General features: G+C 45.0%; 1 protein-coding gene across 8 annotated transcripts in view; it reads left to right on the top strand.

Annotated features, from left to right (window-relative positions):
* The window catches only part of LOC126996750 (peroxisomal acyl-coenzyme A oxidase 3-like), a 54911-nt gene that overhangs the window by 14345 nt on the left and 15635 nt on the right, over positions 1-24931 (top strand). For all 8 annotated transcript variants that reach the window (XM_050857586.1, XM_050857585.1, XM_050857584.1 and 5 more), the window contains exons 4-13: positions 5853-5999; positions 6849-6996; positions 8631-8805; positions 13553-13668; positions 15692-15852; positions 16844-16966; positions 18542-18662; positions 19938-20174; positions 20914-21080; positions 24186-24315. In XM_050857586.1, coding sequence (XP_050713543.1) covers positions 5853-5999; positions 6849-6996; positions 8631-8805; positions 13553-13668; positions 15692-15852; positions 16844-16966; positions 18542-18662; positions 19938-20174; positions 20914-21080; positions 24186-24315 — 1525 coding nt within the window. The remainder of the gene's footprint in view (positions 1-5852; positions 6000-6848; positions 6997-8630; positions 8806-13552; positions 13669-15691; positions 15853-16843; positions 16967-18541; positions 18663-19937; positions 20175-20913; positions 21081-24185; positions 24316-24931) is intronic.

Raw genomic sequence — 24931 nt, 5'->3', positions numbered from 1 at the left:
AGTACCTGGTTGTAGGTGCGTTACAGGACCTAACAGTGGGGGCAGGCTCCTTGTATACCTGTTTGTAGGGGAGTTACAGGACCTAACAGTGGGGGGCAGGCTCCTTGTATACCTGTTTGTAGGGGAGTTACAGGACCTAACAGTGGGGGGCAGGCTCCTTGTGTACCTGTTTGTAGGGGAGTTTTAGGACCTAACAGTGGGGGGCAGGCTCCTTGTGTACCTGTTTGTAGGGGAGTTAAAGGACCTAACAGTGGGGGGCAGGCTCCTTGTATACCTGTTTGTAGGGGAGTTACAGGACCTAACAGTGGGGGGGCAGGCTCCTTGTATACCTGTTTGTAGGGGAGTTACAGGACCTAACAGTGAGGGGGCAGGCTCCTTGTGTACCTGTTTGTAGGGAGTTACAGGACCTAACAGTGGGGGCAGGCCCTTGTATACCTGTTTGTAGGGGAGTTACAGGACCTAACAGTGGGGGGCAGGCTCCTTGTATACCTGTTTGTAGGGGAGTTTTAGGACCTAACAGTGGGGGGGCAGGCTCCTTGTGTACCTGTTTGTAGGGGAGTTACAGGACCTAACAGTGGGGGGGCAGGCTCCTTGTGTACCTGTTTGTAGGGGAGTTTTAGGACCTAACAGTGAGGGGGCAGACTCCTTGTGTACCTGTTTGTAGGGGAGTTACAGGACCTAACAGTGTGGGGGCCGAATCCTTGTTTACCTGTTTGTAGGGTAGTTACAGGACCTAACAGTGGGGCAGGCTCCTTGTATACCTGTTTGTAGGGGAGTTACAGGACCTAACAGTGGGGGGGCAGACTCCTTGTGTACCTGTTTGTAGGGGAGTTACAGGACCTAACAGTGAGGGGGCAGACTCCTTGTGTATCTGTTTGTAGGGGAGTTACAGGACCTAACAGTGGGGGGGCAGGCTCCTTGTATACCTGTTTGTAGGGGAGTTTCAGGACCTAACAGTGGGGGGGCAGGCTCCTTGTGTACCTGTTTGTAGGGGAGTTTTAGGACCTAACAGTGGGGGCAGGCAGGCCTTGTGTACCTGTTTGTAGGGGAGTTACAGGACCTAACAGTGGGGGGCAGGCTCCTTGTATACCTGTTTGTAGGGGAGTTACAGGACCTAACAGTGGGGGGGCAGGCTCCTTGTATACCTGTTTGTAGGGGAGTTACAGGACCTAACAGTGGGGGGGCAGGCTCCTTGTGTACCTGTTTGTAGGGGAGTTTAAGGACCTAACAGTGGGGGGGGCAGGCTCCTTGTGTACCTGTTTGTAGGGGAGTTACAGGACCTAACAGTGGGGGCAGGCTCCTTGTATACCTGTTTGTAGGGGAGTTACAGGACCTAACAGTGGGGGCAGGCTCCTTGTATACCTGTTTGTAGGGGAGTTACAGGACCTAACAGTGGGGGCAGGCTCCTTGTATACCTGTTTGTAGGGGAGTTACAGGACCTAACAGTGTGGGGGCAGTCTCCTTGTATACCTGTTTGTAGGGGAGGTACAGGACCTAACAGTGGGGGGCAGGCCTTGTATACCTGTTTGTAGGGGAGTTTAAGGACCTAACAGTGGGGGGGCAGGCTCCTTGTGTACCTGTTTGTAGGGGAGTTACAGGACCTAACAGTGGGGGGCAGGCTCCTTGTGTACCTGTTTGTAGGGGAGTTTAAGGACCTAACAGTGAGGGGGCAGACTCCTTGTGTACCTGTTTGTAGGGGAGTTACAGGACCTAACAGTGGGGGGGCAGACTCCTTGTGTACCTGTTTGTAGGGGAGTTACAGGACCTAACAGTGAGGGGGCAGGCTCCTTGTATACCTGTTTGTAGGGGAGTTACAGGACCTAACAGTGGGGGGCAGACCTTGTCTACCTGTTTGTAGGGGAGTTACCGGACCTACCAGTGCGGGGGCAGGCTCCTTGTTTATCTGTTTGTAGGGGAGTTACAGGACCTAACAGTGGGGGGGCAGGCTCCTTGTGTATCTGTTTGTAGGGGAGTTTCAGGACCTAACAGTGGGGGGCAGGCTCCTTGTATACCTGTTTGTAGGGGAGTTTCAGGACCTAACAGTGGGGGGGCAGGCTCCTTGTGTACCTGTTTGTAGGGGAGTTTCAGGACCTAACAGTGGGGGGCAGGCTCTTGTGTACCTGTTTGTAAGGGAGTTTTAGGACCTAACAGTGGGGGGCAGGCTCCTTGTGTACCTGTTTGTAGGGGAGTTTCAGGACCTAACAGTGGGGGGGCAGGCTCTTGTGTACCTGTTTGTAAGGGAGTTTTAGGACCTAACAGTGGGGGGCAGGCTCTTGTGTACCTGTTTGTAAGGGAGTTTTAGGATCTAGCAGTGAGGGGGCAGGCTCCTTGTGTACCTGTTTGTAGGGGAGTTTCAGGACCTAACAGTGGGGGCAGGCTCCTTGTATACCTGTTTGTGGGGAGTTACAGGACCCTAACAGTGGGGGGCAGGCTCCTTGTATACCTGTTTGTAGGGGAGTTACAGGACCTAACAGTGTGTGGGCCGGCTCCTTGTATACCTGTTTGTAGGGGAGTTTCAGGACCTAACAGTGGGGGGGCAGGCTCCTTGTGTACCTGTTTGTAGGGGAGTTACAGGACCTAACAGTGGGGGGGCAGGCTCCTTGTGTACCTGTTTGTAGGGGAGTTACAGGACCTAACAGTGGGGGGCAGGCTCCTTGTGTACCTGTTTGTAGGGGAGTTTCAGGACCTAACAGTGAGGGGGCAGGCTCCTTGTATACCTGTTTGTAGGGGAGTTTCAGGACCTAACAGTGAGGGGGCAGGCTCCTTGTGTACCTGTTTGTAGGGGAGTTACAGGACCTAACAGTGGGGGGCAGGCCTTGTGTACCTGGTTGTAGGGGAGTTTCAGGACCTAACAGTGCGGGGGCAGGCTCCTTGTGTACCTGTTTGTAGGGGAGTTTCAGGACCTAACAGTGGGGGGGCAGGCTCCTTGTGTACCTGTTTGTAGGGGAGTTTCAGGACCTAACAGTGTGGGGGCAGGCTCCTTGTGTACCTGTTTGTAGGGGAGTTACAGGACCTAACAGTGGGGGGGCAGGCTCCTTGTATACCTGTTTGTAGGGGAGTTACAGGACCTAACAGTGGGGGGCAGGCTCCTTGTATACCTGTTTGTAGGGGAGTTTCAGGACCTAACAGTGAGGGGCAGGCTCCTTGTGTATCTGTTTGTGGGGGAGTTACAGGACCTAACAGTGGGGGGGCAGGCTCCTTGTACCTGTTTGTAGGGGAGTTACAGGACCTAACAGTGGGGGGGCAGGCTCCTTGTGTACCTGTTTGTAGGGGAGTTACAGGACCTAACAGTGGGGGGGCAGGCTCCTTGTATACCTGTTTGTAGGGGAGTTACAGGACCTAACAGTGGGGGCAGGCTCCTTGTGTACCTGTTTGTAGGGAGTTACAGGACCTAACAGTGAGGGGGCAGGCTCCTTGTGTACCTGTTTGTAGGGGAGTTACAGGACCTAACAGTGGGGGGGCAGGCTCCTTGTATACCTGTTTGTAGGGGAGTTACAGGACCTAACAGTGGGGGCAGGCCTTGTGTACCTGTTTGTAGGGGAGTTACAGGACCTAACAGTGGGGGGCAGGCTCCTTGTGTATCTGTTTGTAGGGAGTTACAGGACCTAACAGTGGGGGGCAGGCGCCTTGTATACCTGTTTGTAGGGGAGTTACAGGACCTAACAGTGGGGGGGCAGGCTCCTTGTATACCTGTTTGTAGGGGAGTTACAGGACCTAACAGTGGGGGGGCAGGCTCTTTGTGTATCTGTTTGTAGGGGAGTTACAGGACCTAACAGTGGGGGGGCAGGCTCCTTGTGTATCTGTTTGTAGGGGAGTTTCAGGACCTAACAGTGGGGGGGCAGGCTCCTTGTGTACCTGTTTGTAGGGGAGTTACAGGACCTAACAGTGGGGGGGCAGGCTCCTTGTGTACCTGTTTGTGGGGGAGTTACAGGACCTAACAGTGGGGGGCAGGCTCCTTGTGTACCTGTTTGTAGGGGAGTTACAGGACCTAACAGTGGGGGGCAGGCTCCTTGTGTACCTGTTTGTAGGGGAGTTACAGGACCTAACAGTGGGCTCAGACAACAATAACCTCCTCAGTTCAAGGTTTGGCAAGGACATGTACCTGGACTATAGGAAGGTGAGGGGGCAGATTTTAGGGCAAATATTAGTTTTTTCCACCTCCAATGTAATAATTTTATGGTGTATCGCAAGCTCTCACTTCATGAATGTGGCAGTAGTGTATTGTGCATTGTGGTGAGACAGCAATGTACAGCGAGGGTGTTGCCGTGGAGCACCAACACCCAGCTCACATTTATCTGTTATAGGGCTCTGATGATCCGGACAGTTGATATTTTCATAGGGGGCTTCGTGGTGCAGTGGTTAGCACACTCGGCTCACAACCGAGAGAGCCCGGGTTTGATTCCCGGGCTGTGTAGAAAAATTTGGGCGGCTTGTCCGATACCTTACGCCCCTGTCCACCCAGCAGTGAATGGGTACCAGGTATTAATCTGGGGTTGTGTCCCGTCTCCTGGGATCTTTTCCCTTCTCCTATAGTTCCTTCCCCTTCTGTCTCTCTCCGGCATATGACCACAGATGTTGCGCCCACTAAACCACTTTCCAACTTTTGATTTTTTCATGATTTTTAGTAATTTTTGTTTCAGTTTAATCAGACTCTCCTCTCACATCAACTAATGCTAAAGGCCAAAAAGGATATCAGTCAGGTTCTAATGCATGTTTCTTTGGGTTCATGGTACAGAAGAAGGGACAGTCTACCACCAGGGTCATGAAACTACCTTTAGAAATCCCCCAAACTCCTATGTAAATAGACTTTGAATTTAAACAGTACAGGTGTTGCAACCATTATAGAAAGGTTAATTTGGTTGATTTATATTCAGATATTATGCTTGTGAGAAAAGACGGAAGTCATGATTCTTAAGTTATTGTGATATTTCTTATAGTTTTCCTTTTAATATTTTTCCCTATAAATGTTGAGAGGATATTTTTTGTACTTAAACCAGTGTCCTGTTATTATTTTGTTCATCAGCCAATCAGACATAAGTTATACTAAGATGACGCCGAGTAGTGGCAGTGTCCGTACCATCCCACCCCACCGGCCGTGGGTTTTTTTTTTTTTTTTTTTTTTTTTTTTTTTTTTTTTCTTTATTTTCTAACTTTCCCCTGTCCGTCTGCCTTTCCTGTCCTCTAATGGCATCCGTTTCCCCCTCTATTTGAACTATTTTATAAACATTTTTAGTTTTGTTCTTTCTGTCTGTTCTATGTCTGTTTTATGTCTGTCTGTTCACCTCTATGTGCTTGGAAGACTTTATGCATGTTGTTTTCTTTTGCTCTTTATCTAGTTCTTATTTGTTTTTTTGTTTTTCCACTACCACAGGGAGGGAGGGAGGGTTCAGACCATTTACAGACTTGTGTTGCATCACTGCTGCTGGACACTGGAAACACCTGCCTCTGTGATATTAACAACCTAAAGAGACAAAGGATGAAGGAACTTTTTGAGATCAACAAAATTACACCAATGCTTCAACTTTTATTTCCAAAAATATTTATCTTAAAAAGTGTCCACGTCATCACCACTCTCCCCTACATGGTTCAAGCTGCCCAGGGCTTGTTAGATCCCTAATGATACATGGCTCAGGGCGCCCCCCTTAAGGAACATGACTGAGAGCGTGATAAATCCCCAATGATACACTGTTCAGAATGCCCCCCTTAAGGAACATGACTGAGAGCGTGATAAATCCCCAATGATACATGGTTCAGGATGCCCCCCTTAAGGAACATGACTGAGAGCTTGTCAAATCCCTACATGGTTCAGGATGCCCCCCTTATGGAACCTCACTCTCCCCTCCTCCGGCCAGGCCCCCGCCACGAGTGCAGTGATGGGTGAGTACGACTGGTCCATGTCCGCCAGACTGGGCCTGCTCACCTCCTTCATGGCCGCAGGGATCATCGGACAGGGCACCGAGAGGCACTTCAAGTATGTGGAGGCACTGCGGAACAATGAGGTGAGTGGGGGAGAGAGAGAGAGAGAGAGAGAGAGAATAACATATAAGATAAAAAGAGGAAGAATAAAAGAAGGAAAACATAGAAATTAGAGAGAGAGAGAGAGAGAGAGTGTCACACACGACCAAGGTTGGTTGCCTGTATCCACAATGCAAACAAGCCAGTGTCCCTGTATCCACATGGCGCCGTTTGCCAAAGTGAGGCTGTTGTGGTCTGTGCTGCCGTTACTCAAATTATGGACTTGATGCTACAGTTAACTGGAAGGAAGAAGCCAGTGTGGGTACCATCATGGCCTCAAAGATGGGAGGACAGGAGTGTTTACCCAAACCCACAACTTGCTCCTGGTTGAGTGTCCAGGCAACCACAGTGTCTCTTAGCTCCAACGGTTGAAGGAAGACGCCCAGTGTGCCAGCGCCTGCAGTCCACGCTCCACACTCACAGAGGCAGCACCGCACGCTTGTGTCCACTTACGTTTGGGCTCTAGTGTGCAGTCTTTGTGTATATATATATATTATTATACGGTACTATATTATTTATATATATATTATTTATTATTGCTATTTGTTAGAAAAATTACTTTTGTTCTTTATAAAACAACATGTAAAATGATTATGCTAATATTCTTTTGGGACATGTGATGCATTAGTGGGATTCACATTAACTGAAGTGGGAAGTTTGTTTTGGTTTGCAAGTTTTTTTTATTTGCAAGCAAAATTCCAGAATGAATTAAACTCATAAACTGTGGCGTGAGTGTATCATTCTTCACTGTTACTTCTTCTGCTCCTCTGTCCTTCACTGTCCCTCACTGTTGTCTGTTAAAGCAGTGATGCCAACCCAGTGTTCCCCCGCAGATAGGCGGGTGCTTCTGCCTGACGGAGATCTCCCACGGGTCCAACGTTCGGGGCATGAGGACGGAGGCGCGCTACGACCCCGCCTCCCAGAGCTTCATCATGCACACCCCAGACTTTGAGGCCGCCAAGTGCTGGGCCGGGAACCTGGGTGAGCGAGGCGGCCGGAACGTGTTTGTGACGTGTTAGATTTGGTTATTTTCTTTTATTTATCATTATTTATTTTTTTACAATGATGGAAGGAGCTCAAGGGCATAAAAAAATCTAAGGTGAGGGAGAACGAGGCAGCCGGGAACTGTTTGCGATCTCATTGATTTCTGTTTTTTGTTTTATTTTTTTACGGTCACGGAAACTCGGGTGACAGAGACTTGACCCGATGTTGTTGTTTGCGACCTGATTGGGTTAGATTCTTTTTCTTTTGTCCTTTTTTTTATTTCCTTTTTTTATGACCACAGAAACTCAGGTAACGGAGACTTGACCTAATGTTGTTTGCGACCTGATAGGGATAGGTTCTTTTTCTCCCGTCCTTCCTTTCTCTTTCTCTTGTTTTCTTTGTTTTCCTTTTTTTACGGTCACAGGAACTCAGGTGACGGAGACTTGACTTAATATTCTTTCCGATCTGATAGGGATGTTTTTTTTCTTCTTCCGTCCTCAGCTATCCGCCCTCTGTCCCTCTTCACAAATGTCCCAACCAGTGCTCAACCGTTCTCTGTCTCTAATCTGTATCTCTCTCTCAAGTCATATCTCTCAGTCCCATTGCATCATAAAACTCGTAATGTGTTCTTTGTTTCCTCAGCCCTCCACCCTCTGTCCCTCTTCTCAAATGTCCCAACCTGTGCTCAACCGTTCTCTCTCTCACTCTAATCTGTATCTCTCTCTCTCAAGTCATATTTCTCAGTCCCATTGCATTATAGAACTCGTAATGTGTTCTTTGTTTCCTCAGCCCTCCACCCTCTGTCCCTCTTCTTAAATGTCCCAACCAGTGCTCAACCGTTCTCTGTCTCACTCTAATCTGTATCTCCCTCTCTCAAGTCATATCTCTCAGTCCCATTGCATCATAAAACTTGTAATGTGTTCTTTGTTTCCTCAGCTATCCGCCCTCTGTCCCTCTTCACAAATATCCCAACCAGTGCTCAACCGTTCTCTCCCTCACTCTAATCTCTCTCTCTCAAGTCATATCTCTCAGTCCCATTGCATCATAAAACTCGTAATGTGTTCTTTGTTTCCTCAGCCCTCCACCCTCTGTCCCTCTTCTCAAATGTCCCAACCAGTGCTCAACCGTTCTCTGTCTCACTCTAATCTGTATCTCCCTCTCTCAAGTCATATCTCTCAGTCCCATTGCATCATAAAACTCGTAATGTGTTCTTTGTTTCCTCAGCTCTCCTTCCTCTGTCCCTCCTTTCCCCCTTCTCCTTCTCCTCTTTCTTTCTCTTTCCCTTCCGTTCTCCTTCTCCTTCTTCTTCTTCTCTTTCTGTCTTTCCCTTTCTCGAGTTTCCTGATATTTCCCTTCTTTTTCTTTATATCTCTGTTTACTTGTTCTCCTCCTCCTCCTCCTCCTTCCCTCCCTGTGTACCTACTTCCTCCCTACCTACCAAGCTTTCTCTCCCCCTCTCTCCCTCCCTCCCTCCATACACACACACATACACATACACACACTCCTTCAATCTAAGAAAGAAAAAATCCTACCTGACTCTCCTTCTCCTTCTCTCCTTTCCTCCGTCTCTCGCTCTCCTCCTCCTCCTCCTCCTCTTGCCATAAAAATAATCCCTGGCAATCATTTTCCAGCCAAGACGGCCACGCACGGCCTTGTCTTTGCCCAGCTGTACACCCCCGACGGCCACTGCCACGGCCTGCACTGCTTCATCGTGGCCCTGCGCGACCCCCACACCCTCATGACCTACCCCGGGGTCACCATCGCGGACATGGGGGACAAAATCGGCCTGAACGGTATTGATAATGGGTGAGTTCTGTGTGTGTGTGTGTGTGTGTGTGTTGGGTCACTGGTGGTATTGTATGAGGGTGTTAGTAGCGAGGGCAAACTTGGTGCTGAAAGAACATGAGGTTTTAGGGACTGCCTGAGCCACGGAGACACAGGCGCCAGGGTGTTAGAATTCATATTGCCGGATCCTTGCACGCATGCCTTGGTGTGTGGCTACTGAGCGCACAGCATTCTTAAAACGTACAAAAATACACCTAAAATGCCTCTACTCTTTCACTTTTGCAAGGTGCTGATCAAGACTTGGGGTTTATAAGGTGAACTATCATAGAAAAGATCGGGTTATTTGATGATATTTTTCAAAGGTCATATTATTTGCATATCATTATTTGCATTTGTGGAGGCGGTGGTTGAGTCGTCAGCGTGCCAGCGCCGCGCCCAGGAGGATGCAGGTTTGAGTCCTGCCCGCCGCCACAGCGGGGATTTTTCAGTCACCACCGAGTGGCCCAAGACTACCCACATGCTGCCCTGAAGACCACCCATCAACGTGGGCTCTAGATTCTCTCTAAAAGAGACTCAAAGAGGGAGGCTCTGAGAGGCAGCATGAGCCAAGCAAGATGGTGCCTCTATAAACACTTGAGGCCGTCCGAGCAAAAACGTACAAAGCGCCATTTTTTTAAATGCGGGAAATCGCGTTTAAAGTTTTGCAATGTTTAAATTATCATAACTTCATTGGTTTTTAAGGTGGACACTTCAATCAAAGACCAAAATGAAGGTTAAGGTATGTAGAATATTGGCATGTACTCAGTTATAAAAAAAAAAATATATATAGGTCCGAAAAAGTAGGTTTTTCAAAAACATCCATGATGTGCAATATTAATTAACTTTTTAATATGTCATACACAGTTCATGATATTCATAATAATCCGGAACATGAAGGAAGTTACAAAACGTAAAATATACTAATAAACAATAAATGCTAAGAGATTGCACTACGCGCTAGACGGAAAAGCTTGCACGCTTGCAGTTATGCTATTACGCTCTGTACAATTTCGCTCGCGACTGCTTTCTTATCTCACTTTCAACTGCGTAGGTGATAATGTAGGGTTATTTTGAAGGACTCCCAGGCCTATTTCCACTGCAGTTTTGTACAAACCGACATTCCTCGCTTATAAAGGAAGGGTCAAAATAGTGTTATACCACAAAATCGCATTTTTGGCCAGATGGCGCTTTGTACGTTTTCACTCGCACGGCCTCACTTGCCTGTGCCAGAATGGCTGGGGTGACCACCACCAGGCCCCACCAAGACAGCTTGCCCCACCCATGGGATGAAACATAAAAAAATAGAATAAATAAAAGATAAAATCAGGCCAAAAAACATAACTCCAAGTTTTCAAAAAATTGTTATCATGTAAATGAAAACTCTTATGAAAAAAATATACAGACGGGTTATGAGGAGGGTAACAGTGTGTCGTGTGTGCCTGTGGGAGGGAGCTGCTGCAGGAAGGCTCACCAGACAAAAAAAATAATGATAATAAAATTGCTTTTTTTTTATCAACTTCAAATTTTGCTGTGATGATTATGTCACTGTTATACACAAGGGTCATTCCACCGTTACGGTCGTTTCATTCGGAAGTAACTTATTGGTGTACTCTTACCTGTATCTCTAGAAGTTATGCAGTTAGCTTGATATGATTTTTACCAAGATAGTACTAATGGCTAAAGAGGTTAATGAGACTATCCGGAACATTCTGTGTTTATTGTTGTTCTTGTTATTTATTGTTGAAGAGGAAGTTACGGTCGTTTCACAAATGCAACCCGCAGTTTGACTTAGTGTTGTACATATGCAAAACTCTGTGAGAATACAAAGAAATTTCCAAATATTTTATATGCATGTTACAGATGAAGCTTTAAGTTATGCAAATATGTATAGGTTTTGTCAATTACCATCTCAGTTTTTCATACAAAAAATAAAGAACGCCATTACGGTCGTTTCAAAAATTTTGTTACGGTCGTTTCACTGCAATTTCCCTTAAGAAATAAAGCAAAAATAATGGCAATAATTAAGTACCAGGACATTATGGCTTTTTGGACCACTAATATACATATATATATATATATATATATATATATATATATATATATATATATATATATATAGATATAGATATAGATATAGATAGATAGATAGATAGATAGATATAGATATAGATATAGATAGATAGATAGATAGATAGACAGGAAATATTATTTATTGGATAGTGACAGGAAATGAGACATTTGGAAAAATGTAGGTATCCCTGCGAATACTTGGCACTGGGAGATTCCTTACAATCATGTCGTCTTGAATAGTGTCACGATCTCCATATTTTGGGAACACAAATGTGAGGTCCCCTGCAACATTCTTGCCTGACAACTTCAAACAATTTATATTGACTAACATCTCACCATCAACTAGTTCTTTTCCCTCTACAACTGCTGCAAAGTGTAAAACTGATCTCTTTCCAACATATTTTACTAGCACATAGGACCCTATCATTCTTTCACAAACAGAAGTGATGTCATGAAGATCGTCACATTTTTCAAGTTTTGCATCTGTGACAGAAACATCTTCGACATCAGACTCAACTGCTGATGCCCAGTTTGATGCAACATCCTCTTCACTGGAAAACTCACGGCTAGTGGTAGAGCTACTAATGTGTTCATCATCAGAATCGAGATGTTGTGGTTCCAGATTACAATTAGTGAAAGCAGTGTCATCGTTGGTGTTATGGTATAGTGCCACTCGATAGTGTCCAAGAGTCTTAACACTTCTACACTGTTGTATTGAGTGTGCTCTACATCCTTTCCAAATTTTCTCATAGCCTGCTTTTTAACTTTCAATTTCATTCTTGGAGACGTACAGTACAGTTGTTTTGTTTGATATCTCAGTAGCAATTTTGTACAGGTCCAATGCTGAGCGAACAGTAGCACGGCCCTGCAGCACTCTACGGTACACATTCCACTTGATTAGTGCACCAATACCATCATGAGCGCCTTTCCCATGATAGCTTTCAAAAAAGTTCCACTCTGCAGTAGCCTCATGGATCTGATCATAGAAGGTGAGAGCAGTTATGGAGTACCTATTCATAAAATGGGCTGCTGCTCCATCTGTCCAAAGAGAAATGTGCTTGATGGGAACAGAGTTAGCCTTCAGGTCATCAATTATTTTACTGTTGAACACCTGTGCCTCAAGGCTTGAATGTGCCATGGTGTCTGAAACTAAGGCATAAGCCTTGGTATGTTGTTCTTCATCTTGTACATAGTGGACAACTGAGGTGTATATAGTCACGGAATCTCCTGTGCTTGGCATCCAGTGGGCTGCCATTACTTCATTTTGGTGTTTAATGGCATAATTCTCAGCAAAGTCTGTTTGAATAATGATGTGCCCTACTGTTAGGTTCTCTTTCTGTTCCAGGAATGCATTGTTTTGTGTCTTCATGTTGTATATGTGTTTTAGGTACTTGTACATTTGTGAATGTATTTCCTCACACAGCTCAGTAACTGTAAACTCTTTTATCTCCAATAGACCTCCTTTCCACTGCTTCACGAGCAATTCTTCACGGTCATCATCCATGAGCTCTTGGAGTGTTGCACTCATGTCAGTAGCATATGGACACTCTTTACATTGACATTTCATGCATGCAGGGCGATGAGTGTCACACACCACTGTAGCTACTAAGTCAGACAGTTGTTTCATGTTCATGGCATCTTTCCATCTGGAAGCAGTGAACAGGAAACTCATATTCTCGCAATATGGACAACAGCAAACTTCTTGTGACTTGCTAGAAACAATGCCCACTTCATGTGGTCTCAAAGTGCAGAACTTTGATAACCCTATTTCATCAGTTGGATGAGTTTCTTTAAAGATAGCATATGCCTCTCGTAAGTTAAACATCATCACTCGACATCATGAAACGACCGTAACGTAATTACAGAAAAATAGATATCCAGAGAGAAAAGGCCAATGGTGCATAGGTACCCCCCAACTAAATCTACATTGGATATGAAGTTATATTAAGCTGCTCCAAAAAAATCACTGACCTATAAAAACAAACATCAAATTTTCGTTACGGTCGTTTCAATCAACATTGTTTTATATAATTAATTATTACTGAGTACTGAATTGCTTAGAATTACCAACTACATCCTAACCTAATACAGCATTGACCATACTTCTAACATACATCGAGGTCGGAATCAACAGCCTTTCATTTAATGTAAAAATGGGAAAATAAAATTAGGTTTTTTTGGTAAATTTTTTTTTCACTATTTTCTTCAACTTCAAAAGCCTCATACAAAAAATTGGCTTGATATTTTTTTGTTTTCTCTTCGAATTTGGAAACTACAGGTTTTCAGCTTTAATTTGATGTATTACAAACCTAGTTTAGACCATTTTTCAATTATGACCCTCAGGATGACATTAGCGTGGAATGACCCACAACATAAAACCTCATCATGGCCGCAAACAGTGTCAAGCAGCGGCACAGTGTCCCGTGATGAGCCGCCCCGTCCCCTTAACCCATTAGCAGCGGGGATCATGTTTCTTAATGTTCCCTCCAAGCGAGAAAAATGAGAAAAAATCACCCCTCACACAAACCATTCCATAATACTGTATATATCAAAGCATTTGTGATCAGATTATGTATCATCTATTTTGGGGGGTTTATATCATAGCACAAATTTGGCCCGTCGCTGCTGCCCGGTTAACCCTGAGTGTCCTGCCCCCCAGAGTCATGATGTTTGACCACTACTCGGTGCCGCGGGAAAACCTGCTCAACCGCACCGGCGACGTGACCCCCGATGGCATCTACAAGACCCCCTACAAGGACCCCAGCAAGAGATTCGGTGAGGGGTGGCTGGGTTTTTTTTTTTTTTTGTGTGTGTGTGTGTGTGTGTGTGTTTCTATTTTTTTTTTTCTTTTTTCTTTTTTCTTTATATATATTTTTAGTGTTTTTTCATTCCTGTTTTTTCCTCCTTTATTTTCTTTTGTTGTTTTGCTTTGTTTTGTTTTATTTTGTTTTAAGGGATTTTAGAGGATCCTCCCTTTTTTCCTATTTTCTTTATTTCTCATAGGTTAGAAGGACATGGGAAGGGTAGAACAGGACATGGTAAAGTTAGGTTTGGACATGGGGTAAGTTTGTAGACTAAAAGGATGTGAAAGGGACATGGAAACATTTTCAGGACATGGGAAAGTTAGTACAAGACATGGGAAGGTTAGCACTGGACATGGGAAGGCTTGCAGGACATGGGTTAAGTTTGTAGACTTTAGGGATGCAAAAGGGACATAGGGAGGGAGGTTAGAGGGACATGGGAAACATTTACAGGATATGGGAAAGTTTGCAGGACATGGGAAGGTTAGTACTGGACATGGGAAGGTTTGCAGGACATGGGAAGGTTAGAGCAGGACATGGGAAGGCTTGCAGGACATGGGAAGGTTAGTACTGGACATGGGAAGGTTAACACCGGACATGGGTTGAGATTGTAAACTATAAGGATACAAAACAGACATAGGGACATTTACAGGGCATGGCTAAGTTAGTATAGGACATGGGAAAGCTTCTAGACTATAAAAAAAATCCTAAACATAGACATAGGGAACAGTGCAAGAACATGAGGATAACAGTTTCAGAGGACATGGGAAATCTTGTCTAGATGGACTTACGTTTTTAGGTTATATTTCCTCGTTTGTTCCTGGTGTTGTTTATACCGGGCCATAACTTATTGTATCTTACAGCCCATAAACTTAACCCCTTGACTGTGCATTTCCCACCAGAAGACCTCACCAAGCTACAGGAATTGAGCAAAGAGTGGCTGCTACAATTCAGTGAAGAGAAATGTAAAGTCCTGCACCTTGGGAGAGGATATCCAGCACACCAATACCACATGGGAAACACTCCACTATCCACCACAGAGGCAGAGAAAGACCTGGGAGTGTATGTTACCAGGCTACCAGTGAAGGGATATCCAGCACACCAGTACCACATGGGAAACACTCCACTATCCACCACAGAGGCAGAGAAAGACCTGGGAGTGTATGTTACCAGGCTACCAGTGAAGGGATATCCAGCACACCAATACCACATGGGAAACACTCCACTATCCACCACAGAGGCAGAGAAAGACCTGGGAGTGTATGTTACCAGGCTACCAGTGAAGGGATATCCAGCACACCAATACCACATGGGAAACACTCCACTATCCACCACAGAGGCAGAGAAAGACCTGGGAGTGTATGTTACCAGGCTACCAGTGAAGGGATATCCAGCACACCAATACCACATGGGAAACACTCCACTATCCACCACAGAGGCAGAGAAAGACCTGGGAGTGTATGTTACCAGGCTACCAGAGAAGGGATATCCAGCACACCAATACCACATGGGAAACACTCCACTATCCACCACAGAGGCAGAGAAAGACCTAGGAGTGTATGTTACCAGGCTACCAGTGAAGGGATATCCAGCACACCAATACCACATGGGAAACACTCCACTATCCACCACAGAGGCAGAGAAAGACCTGGGAGTGTATGTTACCAGGCTACCAGAGAAGGGATATCCAGCACACCAGTCCAGTACCACATGGGAAACACTCCACTATCCACCACAGAGGCAGAGAAAGACATGGGAGTGTATGTTACCAGGCTACCAGTGAAGGCAAAATCCGTAACAATTGCAGCGGACGGGTTAACTATCTATCTATCTAACCTCATGTCCCTATCACTTCCACCCCCCAAACAGGCGCTTCGCTGGGCAACCTGTCGATGGGGCACATTGGCATCACTTATGGAGGGGGTGCTAGGACATGGGGTAACATTTTGAAGGCCCGGGAGGCTTTATCTAACCCCACCATGTCCCCATCCCAACAGGCGCCTCGCTGGGGAATCTCTCCATGGGGCGCGTCGGCATCATTGGCTTTGCCGCTGTGTACCTCAAGAAAAGTCTGGCCATTGCCGTGCGCTACTCAGCCGTCAGGAAGCAGTTCGGACCCGCAGACAAGGAGCTGGCGGTGATCGAGTACCCGCTGCAGGTGAGGGAGGGAAGGGCTGGGTGCTAGCGATGAGGGATGTTGTTCTCTTCATTTTTCTTCTTTTCTCATAGGTTAGAAGGATATGGGAAGGTCAGAACAGGACAGCTTTTCTCTTGTTGTCATTTGTTTTGTTTTAGTGAGGGAGGGAAAGCTGGGTGGTGGTGATGAGGGATGTTTTTTCTCCTTTCTTCTTCTTTTCTCATAGGTTAGAAGGACATGGGAAGGTTAGAACAGGACATGGGAAGCACCGACCTCACTCCCTTGAATACCGTTTGGACCTCTTTCGTTTCCCTCCTCTTCCGTTTGTTCCATTCTAGTATTTGTGTTTTTTTGTCCGTTTCTGTAGGTTGGTTTTACTACACACACACACACACACAGACACAGACACAGACAAGCAGACACAGCTTCAATATCACACAGCCTAACATGTCTTCTCTTTTCTTCTTTTTTTTATTCATCTTCTCATTTCACATTCTTATTTTCCTCTCTTGACGATCACAGCCTACCATGTCTCTTTTCCTCTCTTTTCCTTCCTCTTCTTATTTATCATCCTTATTTTCTTCCCATATATACGTCTCTGATATGGTGTGATTCAGGTTACAAGGGAAGGGACAGTCTACATTTCCCTTCATACTAAACTCACACTGCCTTCCCCTTCCTCTCCTTTCACTCTAAATTAACACTGCTCTCTCTCTCTCTCTCTCCCTGGGGGCTTCGTGGTGCAGTGGTTAGCACACTCGGGTCACAACAAAGAGAGCCCGGGTTCGATTCCCAGGCGGAGTGGAAAAATTTGGGCGGCTTTTCCAATACCCTACGCCCGTGTCCACCCAGCAGTGAATGGGTACCAGGTATTAATCGGGGGTTGTGTCCTGTCTCCTGGGGTCTGTTCCCTCCTCCTATAGTTCCTTCCCCTTCTGTCTCTCTCCGGCATATGACCACAGATGTTGCGCCGACTAAACCAAACTTTCCAACTTTCCTCTCTCTCCCACAGCAATGGCGCCTCTTCCCATACATAGCGACAGCCTTTGCCCTCGACACCTTCACCAAGACCTTCAACAAGAACTTCCATGATTTCCGCATGGAGTCTATGAGCGGCGACAACAAGGACCGTCTGGTAAGGCTTGGGGCTGGGAGGGAGGGGCGGGAAGGCTTGTGTGTGTGTGTGTGTGTGTGTGTGTGTGTGTGTGTGGGGAGATGTTGATGAGGCCCTTTACCTGTTTTGCTTTCTTGTTTTGTTATTCTGATATTTTTAACACAATCTACAGAACCTTGCACCTCTTATGACCTTGGTACAGCAGACTTTGAGGTGTTACGACTTGGTGTTCCATCCTCAGTGTGTTACGAGTTCTCAGTTTGACGTTCTGTTATGAGATTTTTCATGTCCATCTGTTATGAGATTTTATTTAACACAGAACCTATGGAACCTTGCACCTCTTATGACCTTGAGATGCAGCAGACTTTGAGGTGTTACGACTTGGTGTTCCGTCCTCAGTGTGTTACGAATTCTCAGTTTGATGCTCTGCTACGATTTTTTCTTTTTTTCTTTTTTTTTTCCAGCAAAGGAGCACAAAAAAAAGGAAATAATAAAAAAAAACGCTACTCGCTGCTCCTGTAAAGAATCCAAAGAGGTGGCCGAAAGAGAAGTCAATTGCATGAGAAGAGGTGTCCTGATACCCTCCTCCTGAAAGAGTTCAAGTCGTAGGCAGGAGGAAATACAGATGAAGGAAGATTGTTCCAGAGTTTACCAGCGTGAGGGATGAAAGAGTGAAGATGCTGGTTAACTCTTGCATAAGGGGTTTAGACAGTATAGGGATGAGCTTGAGTAGAAAGTCGCGTGCAGCGGGGCCGTATGAGGGGGGGAGGCATGCAGTTAGCAAGTTCAGAAGAGCAGTCAGCGTGAAAATATCGATAGAAGATAGAAAGAGAGGCAACATGGCAGTGGAATTTGAGAGGTAGAAGACTATCAGTACGAGGAGGAGAGCTGATGAGAGGAAGAACCTTTGACGATACTTTTGTCGTCCATCTTTTGGAGACTAACACACAACCTACAGAACCTTGCACTTCTTATGACCTTGATACAGCAGACTTTGAGGTGTTGCGACTTGGTGCTCCGTCCAGTGTGTTACGAATTCTCAGTTTGACGCTGTGCTACGATACTTTTGTTGTCCATCTGTTATGAGATTTTATTTAACACAGAACCTATGGAACCTTGCACCTCATATTCACTTGACACACAGCAGACTTTGAGGGGCAATGACTTGGCGTTCCATGTTACGAATTCTCAGTTTGATGTTTTGTTATGAGGTTTTTGTTGTCCGTCTGCTGGCAGTTGTATACACTCGACCTACCCAACCCCGCCCCTTAATATGAATAGTGTATTTACCTAGTTGTGTTTACCTAATTGTGTTTTACAGGCCTGGGCTTTACGCTGGTGTGGTCCCGTCTCCTTATCTACATTTATCCAACTTTTCCTTAAAGCTTTGCACACTCCTCGCCGATACTACATCCTCACTTAGTCTGTTCCAAACCTCTATATTTCTTTGCGGGAAGCTGTATTTCTTTATGTGTGTGTGTGTGTGTGTGTGTGTGTGTGTGTGTGCAGATAGTCTGAGTATTGTGTTACGTTTTCATCAATATACTGTTACTACTACTACTACAACTACTGCTACTGTTGTGTGTGTATCCGCAGGCACTGTTCGGGCAGGAGGTTCACGGCCTCTCCTCAGCGGGCAAGCCACTCTCCGGCTGGCTGGCACGAGACTGCATCCAGGAGTGCCGGGAGGCTTGTGGGGGGCACGGCTACCTCAAATGTACGTGATTCACTCTCTGTCTTGTTGATTCATTTTATTTAATTCTTTTTCCTCTTTTTCTTTTTTTGGGGGTCATTCTTTTGTTAGTGTTATCTTAGGTGGTACAAGAGGCAGCTGAACGGCTAGATTTTTTTTACGGTAATGACCCATCGCATTGCTGATTGAGGCGGAGCTAAATGTTTCCCTGTCTTTCCAAATGTTGTGATGGATTGGGTAAAAACATTAATAGGATAGGATAGGAATAGGAACATAGATTAATAGCTGAAGAAAAGGAAATATTAAAAAAAGGAGGGAAAAACAGTGAAAAAATGACCACACCACAACTTGTTAGAGAGAGAGAGAGAGAGAGAGAGAGAGAGAGAGAGAGAGAGAGAGAGAGAGAGTTGGCAGGCAAGAGAGTGATTGTGCTGAGAAGGAGAGTCAAAACAGGAAACAAATGAATCATGTAAAAAAATCAAACGGGAAAATGACGAGACCACAACTTGTACAGGATAGGCAGACATGGATAGACATGGATAGGGGTGAGAAAATGGATAAGCTCAAGAAAGGGAGGAGGGAACACACTGAGAAGGAACGCCGGAACAGGGAACAAATGAATCGCATAAAAAATAAACTGTATATTGACGAGACCACAACTTGTATAGGATAGGCAGACATGGATAGGGGTGAGAAAATGGATAAGCTCAAGAAAGGGAGGAGGGAACACACTGAGAAGGAACGCCGGAACAGGGAACAAATGAATCCCGTCAAAAATAAACTGTATATTGACGAGACCACAACTTGTATAGGATAGACCAACATGGATAGACATGGATAGGGGTGAGAAAATGGATGAACAGTGCAAGAAAGAAAGGAGGGAAGACATTGAGAAGGAACACCGGAACAGGGAACAAATGAATCGCATAAAAAATAAACTGTATATTGACGAGACCACAACTTGTATAGGATAGGCAGACATGGATAGGGGTGAGAAAATGAATAAGCTCAAGAAAGGGAGGAAGGAAGGCACTGAGAAGGAACATCGGAACAGGGAACAAATGAATCCCGTCAAAAATAAACTGTATATTGACGAGACCACAACTTGTACAGGATAGGCAGACATGGATAGGGGTGAGAAAATGGATAACCTCAAGAAAGAAAGGAGGGAAGGCACTGAGAAGGAACGCTGGAACTGGAAACAAATAAATCGCGTCAAAAAAACAAACTGAAAATTAACCAAACCAAAATTTCTAACATTAACCATACCCTAAACCAACCCCCCACCCCCTCACACAGGCAGCGGGTTCAGCTACATGCGCGACGACAATGATGCCAACTGTACCTACGAGGGGGACAACAACATCCTCCTGCAGCAGACGAGTAACTGGCTGCTGGGGGTGTGGGCGGCCCGAGGAGGGGACGCCGCAGCCACTCTCTTCCCCATGCATACGATTGACTACATGCAAAACGCCGACCACATCCTGTCTCTCGCCTGGACCGCCTCGCCGATAAATGACGGCACTAGGAATGAGGGTGTGTGTGTGTGTGTGTGGGTGTGTGGGTGTGAGAGAGAGAAGAAAGGAAGGAAGAGGAGGAAAAACAGATGGAAGGATGAAACAGTAAGAAGATGATGAAAGAAAGGAGGAAGATGGTTGACAGAAAGGAAGGAAGAATAGAGAAACAAGATGGAAGGAGGGAACAGGAAGGAAATGAAGAGTAAAAATGAAACAAAGAAAGAGTGAATGAATGAGGGAAGGAAGGAAGGTAGACAGAAGGAAAGGAAGAAAGGATTTGATGGAGAGAGTTGATGGAGCATAACCCTTTCTCCTCCTCCTCCTCCTCCTCCCTCTCTACCTGATCTGCCTCTTATAATGATGATAATAATGTATGGAGGTTTTTCTTATATATATTTTTCCTATGTATGAATGTGTTGTGTCTATGTATGAATGTGTTATGTGTCTATGTATGTATGTGTTATGTGTCTGTGTATGAATGAGGATTTGATGGAGAGAGTCAGTGAAGCTTAACCCTTACTCTTCTTTCTCCTCCTCCTCTTCCTCCTCCTCCTCCTTCTTCTCTTTCTGTCTTTCTCTTTCTTGAATTTCCTGATTTTTCTCTTTTTTACTTTCTATCTCTCTGTTTACTTGTTCTTTTCTCCTCCTCCTCCTCCTCCTCCTCCTCATTTGCTTTCTGTCTATCCCTTTCTCAAACTTCCCTTTCCTTTTTCTTTCTATCTGTTTACTTTTTTTCTCCTCCTCCTCCTCCTCCTCAGAGCTGGTGGGTGTGTGCCGCCAGGCCTTGCAGTGGCTGGTGTGTTGGTTGTGCCGCAGGACGAGTGCCGAGCTCAGCGCCCAGCTCGCCGCCGGCCTGGACCAGTTCACGGTGCGCAACAACACACAGGTCCACCTCGCCCACACGCTGTCCCTGGCCTACGTCAAGGTGGGTTGTCCGTCCCCGCTGTGTTGACGGTGTTTAAGGTGCTGGCTATGGCGCTGGTTAAGTTAGGTTAGGTTAGGCTCAGGGTATCTTCAAACACATGATAGCCAGCACCTCATGGTATAAATCAACAAAGAATGACCTCACTTTGTTGTATAGAAAGTCTCATTAGTAAGGAATTATACAGGTAACTCTCGATTTACGCGAGTATTGCGTCCTTGAAGAGGTCGCGTAAATCAAAAACAATGTAAATCAAACAAGAGGTAGGTTTGTGTCGAAAAATAAATATTCACTTCATTCAGTGGAGAGAGAGAGAGAGAGAGAGAGAGAGAGAGAGAGAGAGAGAGAGAGAGAGAGAGAGAGAGAGAGAGAGAGAGAGATTTACATAGAAAATCAGACCACACAGACCCCATGGTCCAGACTTGGTGGTCTGTCCTTAAACCTAAGTGATTTTACATTAATCAGAAGACTCCAAAACGTTGCATTTCTACTCTAGTTGATATTAAGTTGAAGGAAGTGACGGTCGAGCTTATTTTTGAAGGAGTCAATCGTGTTACACTGGACCACTGACGGTGGAAGCTTATTCCATTCTCGCACTACAACGTTGGTGAAGAAAAATTTAGTGCAGTCTGAATTTACTTGTCTACATCTGAGTTTTACGCCATTGTTCCTCGTGCGCAAAGTGTCATCGATCATAAACAATGTTGATCTGTCTACATTCGTGAAACCATTAAGTATTTTAAAACATTCGATCAGTTTTCCTCGGAGGCGTTTCTCAAGAGAGAACATGTTAAGGGTAGAAAGCCTTTCTTCGTAGGATTTGTTGCGCATAAGGAAGGATCATTTCGTTGCCCGACGCTGAACACCTTCTAATTTAGCAATATCCTTTGCATGGTGGGGAGACCAAAACTGTACCGCATATTCCAAGTGGGGTCTCACTAAACTGTTGTAGAGCGGGAGTATTACATCTTTATTCTTAAATAAAAGTTTCTTTAATGAAGCCCAACATTCTGTTCGCTTATTTGCTGCATCGATGCATTGCTGTGAGAATTTGAGGTTTGACGCGATTTTGACCCCCAAGTCTTTGACGCATTGAACGCTTTTGAGTTTAACGCCGCGCATTTCGTATTCGAACTTCTTATTCCTCGTTCCAACTTGAAGGACCTGGCACTTGTCTACGTTAAAGGGCATCTCCCATCTATCCGACCAAGCTGAAATTTTGTGCAAATCCTCTTGGAGGCTTTGCCTGTCTTAAATCAGTGAGAACCGAGTTGCCAATCTTTGTGTCGTCTGCAAATTTACTAATGCGGTTATTGAGTCCAACATCCACGTCGTTGATGTAAATAATGAAGAGCACTGGGCCAAGGACCGAGCCCTGAGGGACGCCACTAGTGACAGGCGCCCACTCTGAGTTAAATCCGTCGATCACTACTCTTTGTTGTCTGTTGCTCAAGAGAGAGAGAGAGAGAGAGAGAGAGAGAGAGAGAGAGAATATCCATATCACTGAGATATCCACTCGGGCACTCAATCTCAGCCTCACTCGTGTGAGGAAGAGATGAGGGACACCATGAGCGACTGGCTAGTATTGGTACCGGTACCGAGCAGTCTGGTACCGGTACCGTACCGTATAGCTGGTACTGTTAGTACCGGTACTGGTACCAGTACCTGCCCACCCCTATTGTTGAGTAGCGTGGCAGCGTGGGTACTGTATTTTTGTTCAAGTAGCGCGCGGGAAGAACTGAGCTCTGCTGTGTGGCCACTGCACTGTGTGAGTCCAGTTGTGTGCGACATATGGTGGCCACTCCATAAAATATCGCGTTTAAGTGGAAAAAAACGTGTAAATTAAACATTTTTTTGGATTTTGGACCCCGCGATATTTAAAAAACGCATAAACCAAACTCGCATAAATCGAAAGTTACCTGTATATGAATTTTCTGAGTCAAGACCTATAGTAACTGTTTGGGGTTTGTTAGGTTAAGTTTAGGGTATCTTCAAACACATAATAGCCAGGAACATATGGTATAAATCAACAAAGAATGGCCTCACTTTGTTGTATAGAAAGTCTCATTACTAAGGAATCATATTTGAATTGGGGTTTTGTTAGGTTAGGTTAGGTTAGGTTTAGGGTATCTTCAAACACATGATAACCAGGAACTTACAGTATAAATCAACAAAGAATGGCCTCACTTTGTTGTATAGAAAGTCCTATTACTCATATTTGAATTGGGGTTTTGTTAGGTTAGGTTAAGTTTATGGTATCTTCAAACACATGACAGCCAGCACCTTATGGTATAAATCAACAAAGAATGGCCTCACTTTGTTGTATAGAAAGTCCTATTACTCATATTTGAATTGGGGTTTTGTTAGGTTAGGTTAAGTTTATGGTATCTTCAAACACATGACAGCCAGCACCTTATGGTATAAATCAACAAAGAATGGCCTCACTTTGTTGTACAGAAAGTCTCATTAGTAAGGAATTATATATGAATTTTCTGAGTCAAGACCTATAGTATCTAACTGTTTGGAGCTTTGTTAGGAGGTTAGGTTAAGTTTAGGATATCTTCAGACACATGATAGGCAGGAACTTATGGTATAAATCAACAAAGAATGACCTCACTTTGTTGTACAGAAAGTCTCATTAGTAAGGAATTATATATGAATTTTCTGAGTCAAGACCTATAGTATCTAACTGTTTAGGGCTTTGTTAGGTTAGGTTAAGTTTAGGATGTCTTCAGACACATGATAGGCAGGAACTTATGGTATAAATCAACAAAGAATGACCTCACTTTGTTGTACAGAAAGTCTCATTAGTAAGGAATTATATATGAATTTTCTGAGTCAAGACCTATAGTATCTAACTGTTTAGGGCTTTGTTAGGTTAGGTTAGGTTAAGTTTAGGATATCTTCAGACACATGATAGGCAGGAACTTATGGTATAAATCAACAAAGAATGGCCTCACTTTGTTGTGTAGAAAGTGTCATTAGTAAGGAAGGTTAGGTTAAGTTTAGACAGTCTTGAGGGGTCTCTTGAGCGACCCCAGCAGGCGAATATTTTTTATAGTGTCTGCCATATGGTGATAATAGTGCTGATGAGTGTGTGTATTGCAGCAAGTGGTGTTGATGTGGTTTGAGGAGCACATTCAGGCCGCACCGAACAGCCTGCAGCCCGTCCTGTACCGCCTGTGTGCGCTGTACGGCCTCACACAGCTGGAGAGACACATGACGCCGCTCACGGAAGGTTGGTGCTTGCTGGGCCCAGAGGCAGCATGGTGTTATAGTAGGACAAGGAAACCCTTTGACTAGTAGAAAGTCTCATTAGCAAAGAAGCATATATGATTTTTCTGAGTCAAGACCACGGTTGTTTGGGGTTTTGTTAGGTTAGGTTAAGTTAAGGGTATCTTCAAATACATGATAGCCAGGAACTTTTGGTATAAATCAACAAAGAATGACCTCACTTTATTGTATAGGAAGTCTCATTAGTAACAGTAAGGAAGCATTTATGAATTTTCTGAGGCCTGATGTTTGGTAATTGTTTCGAGTTTCGCTGGGTTAGGTTTAGGGCATCTTCAAACATATGGCAGCCAACATCTTGTAGCATAAAGCAACAAAGAATGGCCTCACTTTGTTATATAGAAAGTCTCATCAGTAAGGAAGTATATATGAATTTTCTGAGTCAAGACCTATAGTAACTGTTTGGGGTTTTGCTAGGTTAGGTTAGGTTAAGTTTAGGGTATCTTCAAACACACATGACAGCCAGCATCTTGTAGCACTTTGTTGTGTAGAAAGTCTCATTAGTAAGGAAGTATATAAGTTTAGGGTATCTTCAAACACACATGACAGCCAGCATCTTGTAG

The sequence above is a fragment of the Eriocheir sinensis genome, chromosome 11, assembly GCF_024679095.1.
Source record: "Eriocheir sinensis breed Jianghai 21 chromosome 11, ASM2467909v1, whole genome shotgun sequence".
In the NCBI taxonomy this organism is placed as follows: Eukaryota; Metazoa; Arthropoda; class Malacostraca; order Decapoda; family Varunidae; genus Eriocheir; species Eriocheir sinensis.
This window is presented reverse-complemented; position numbering and strand designations above follow the sequence as displayed.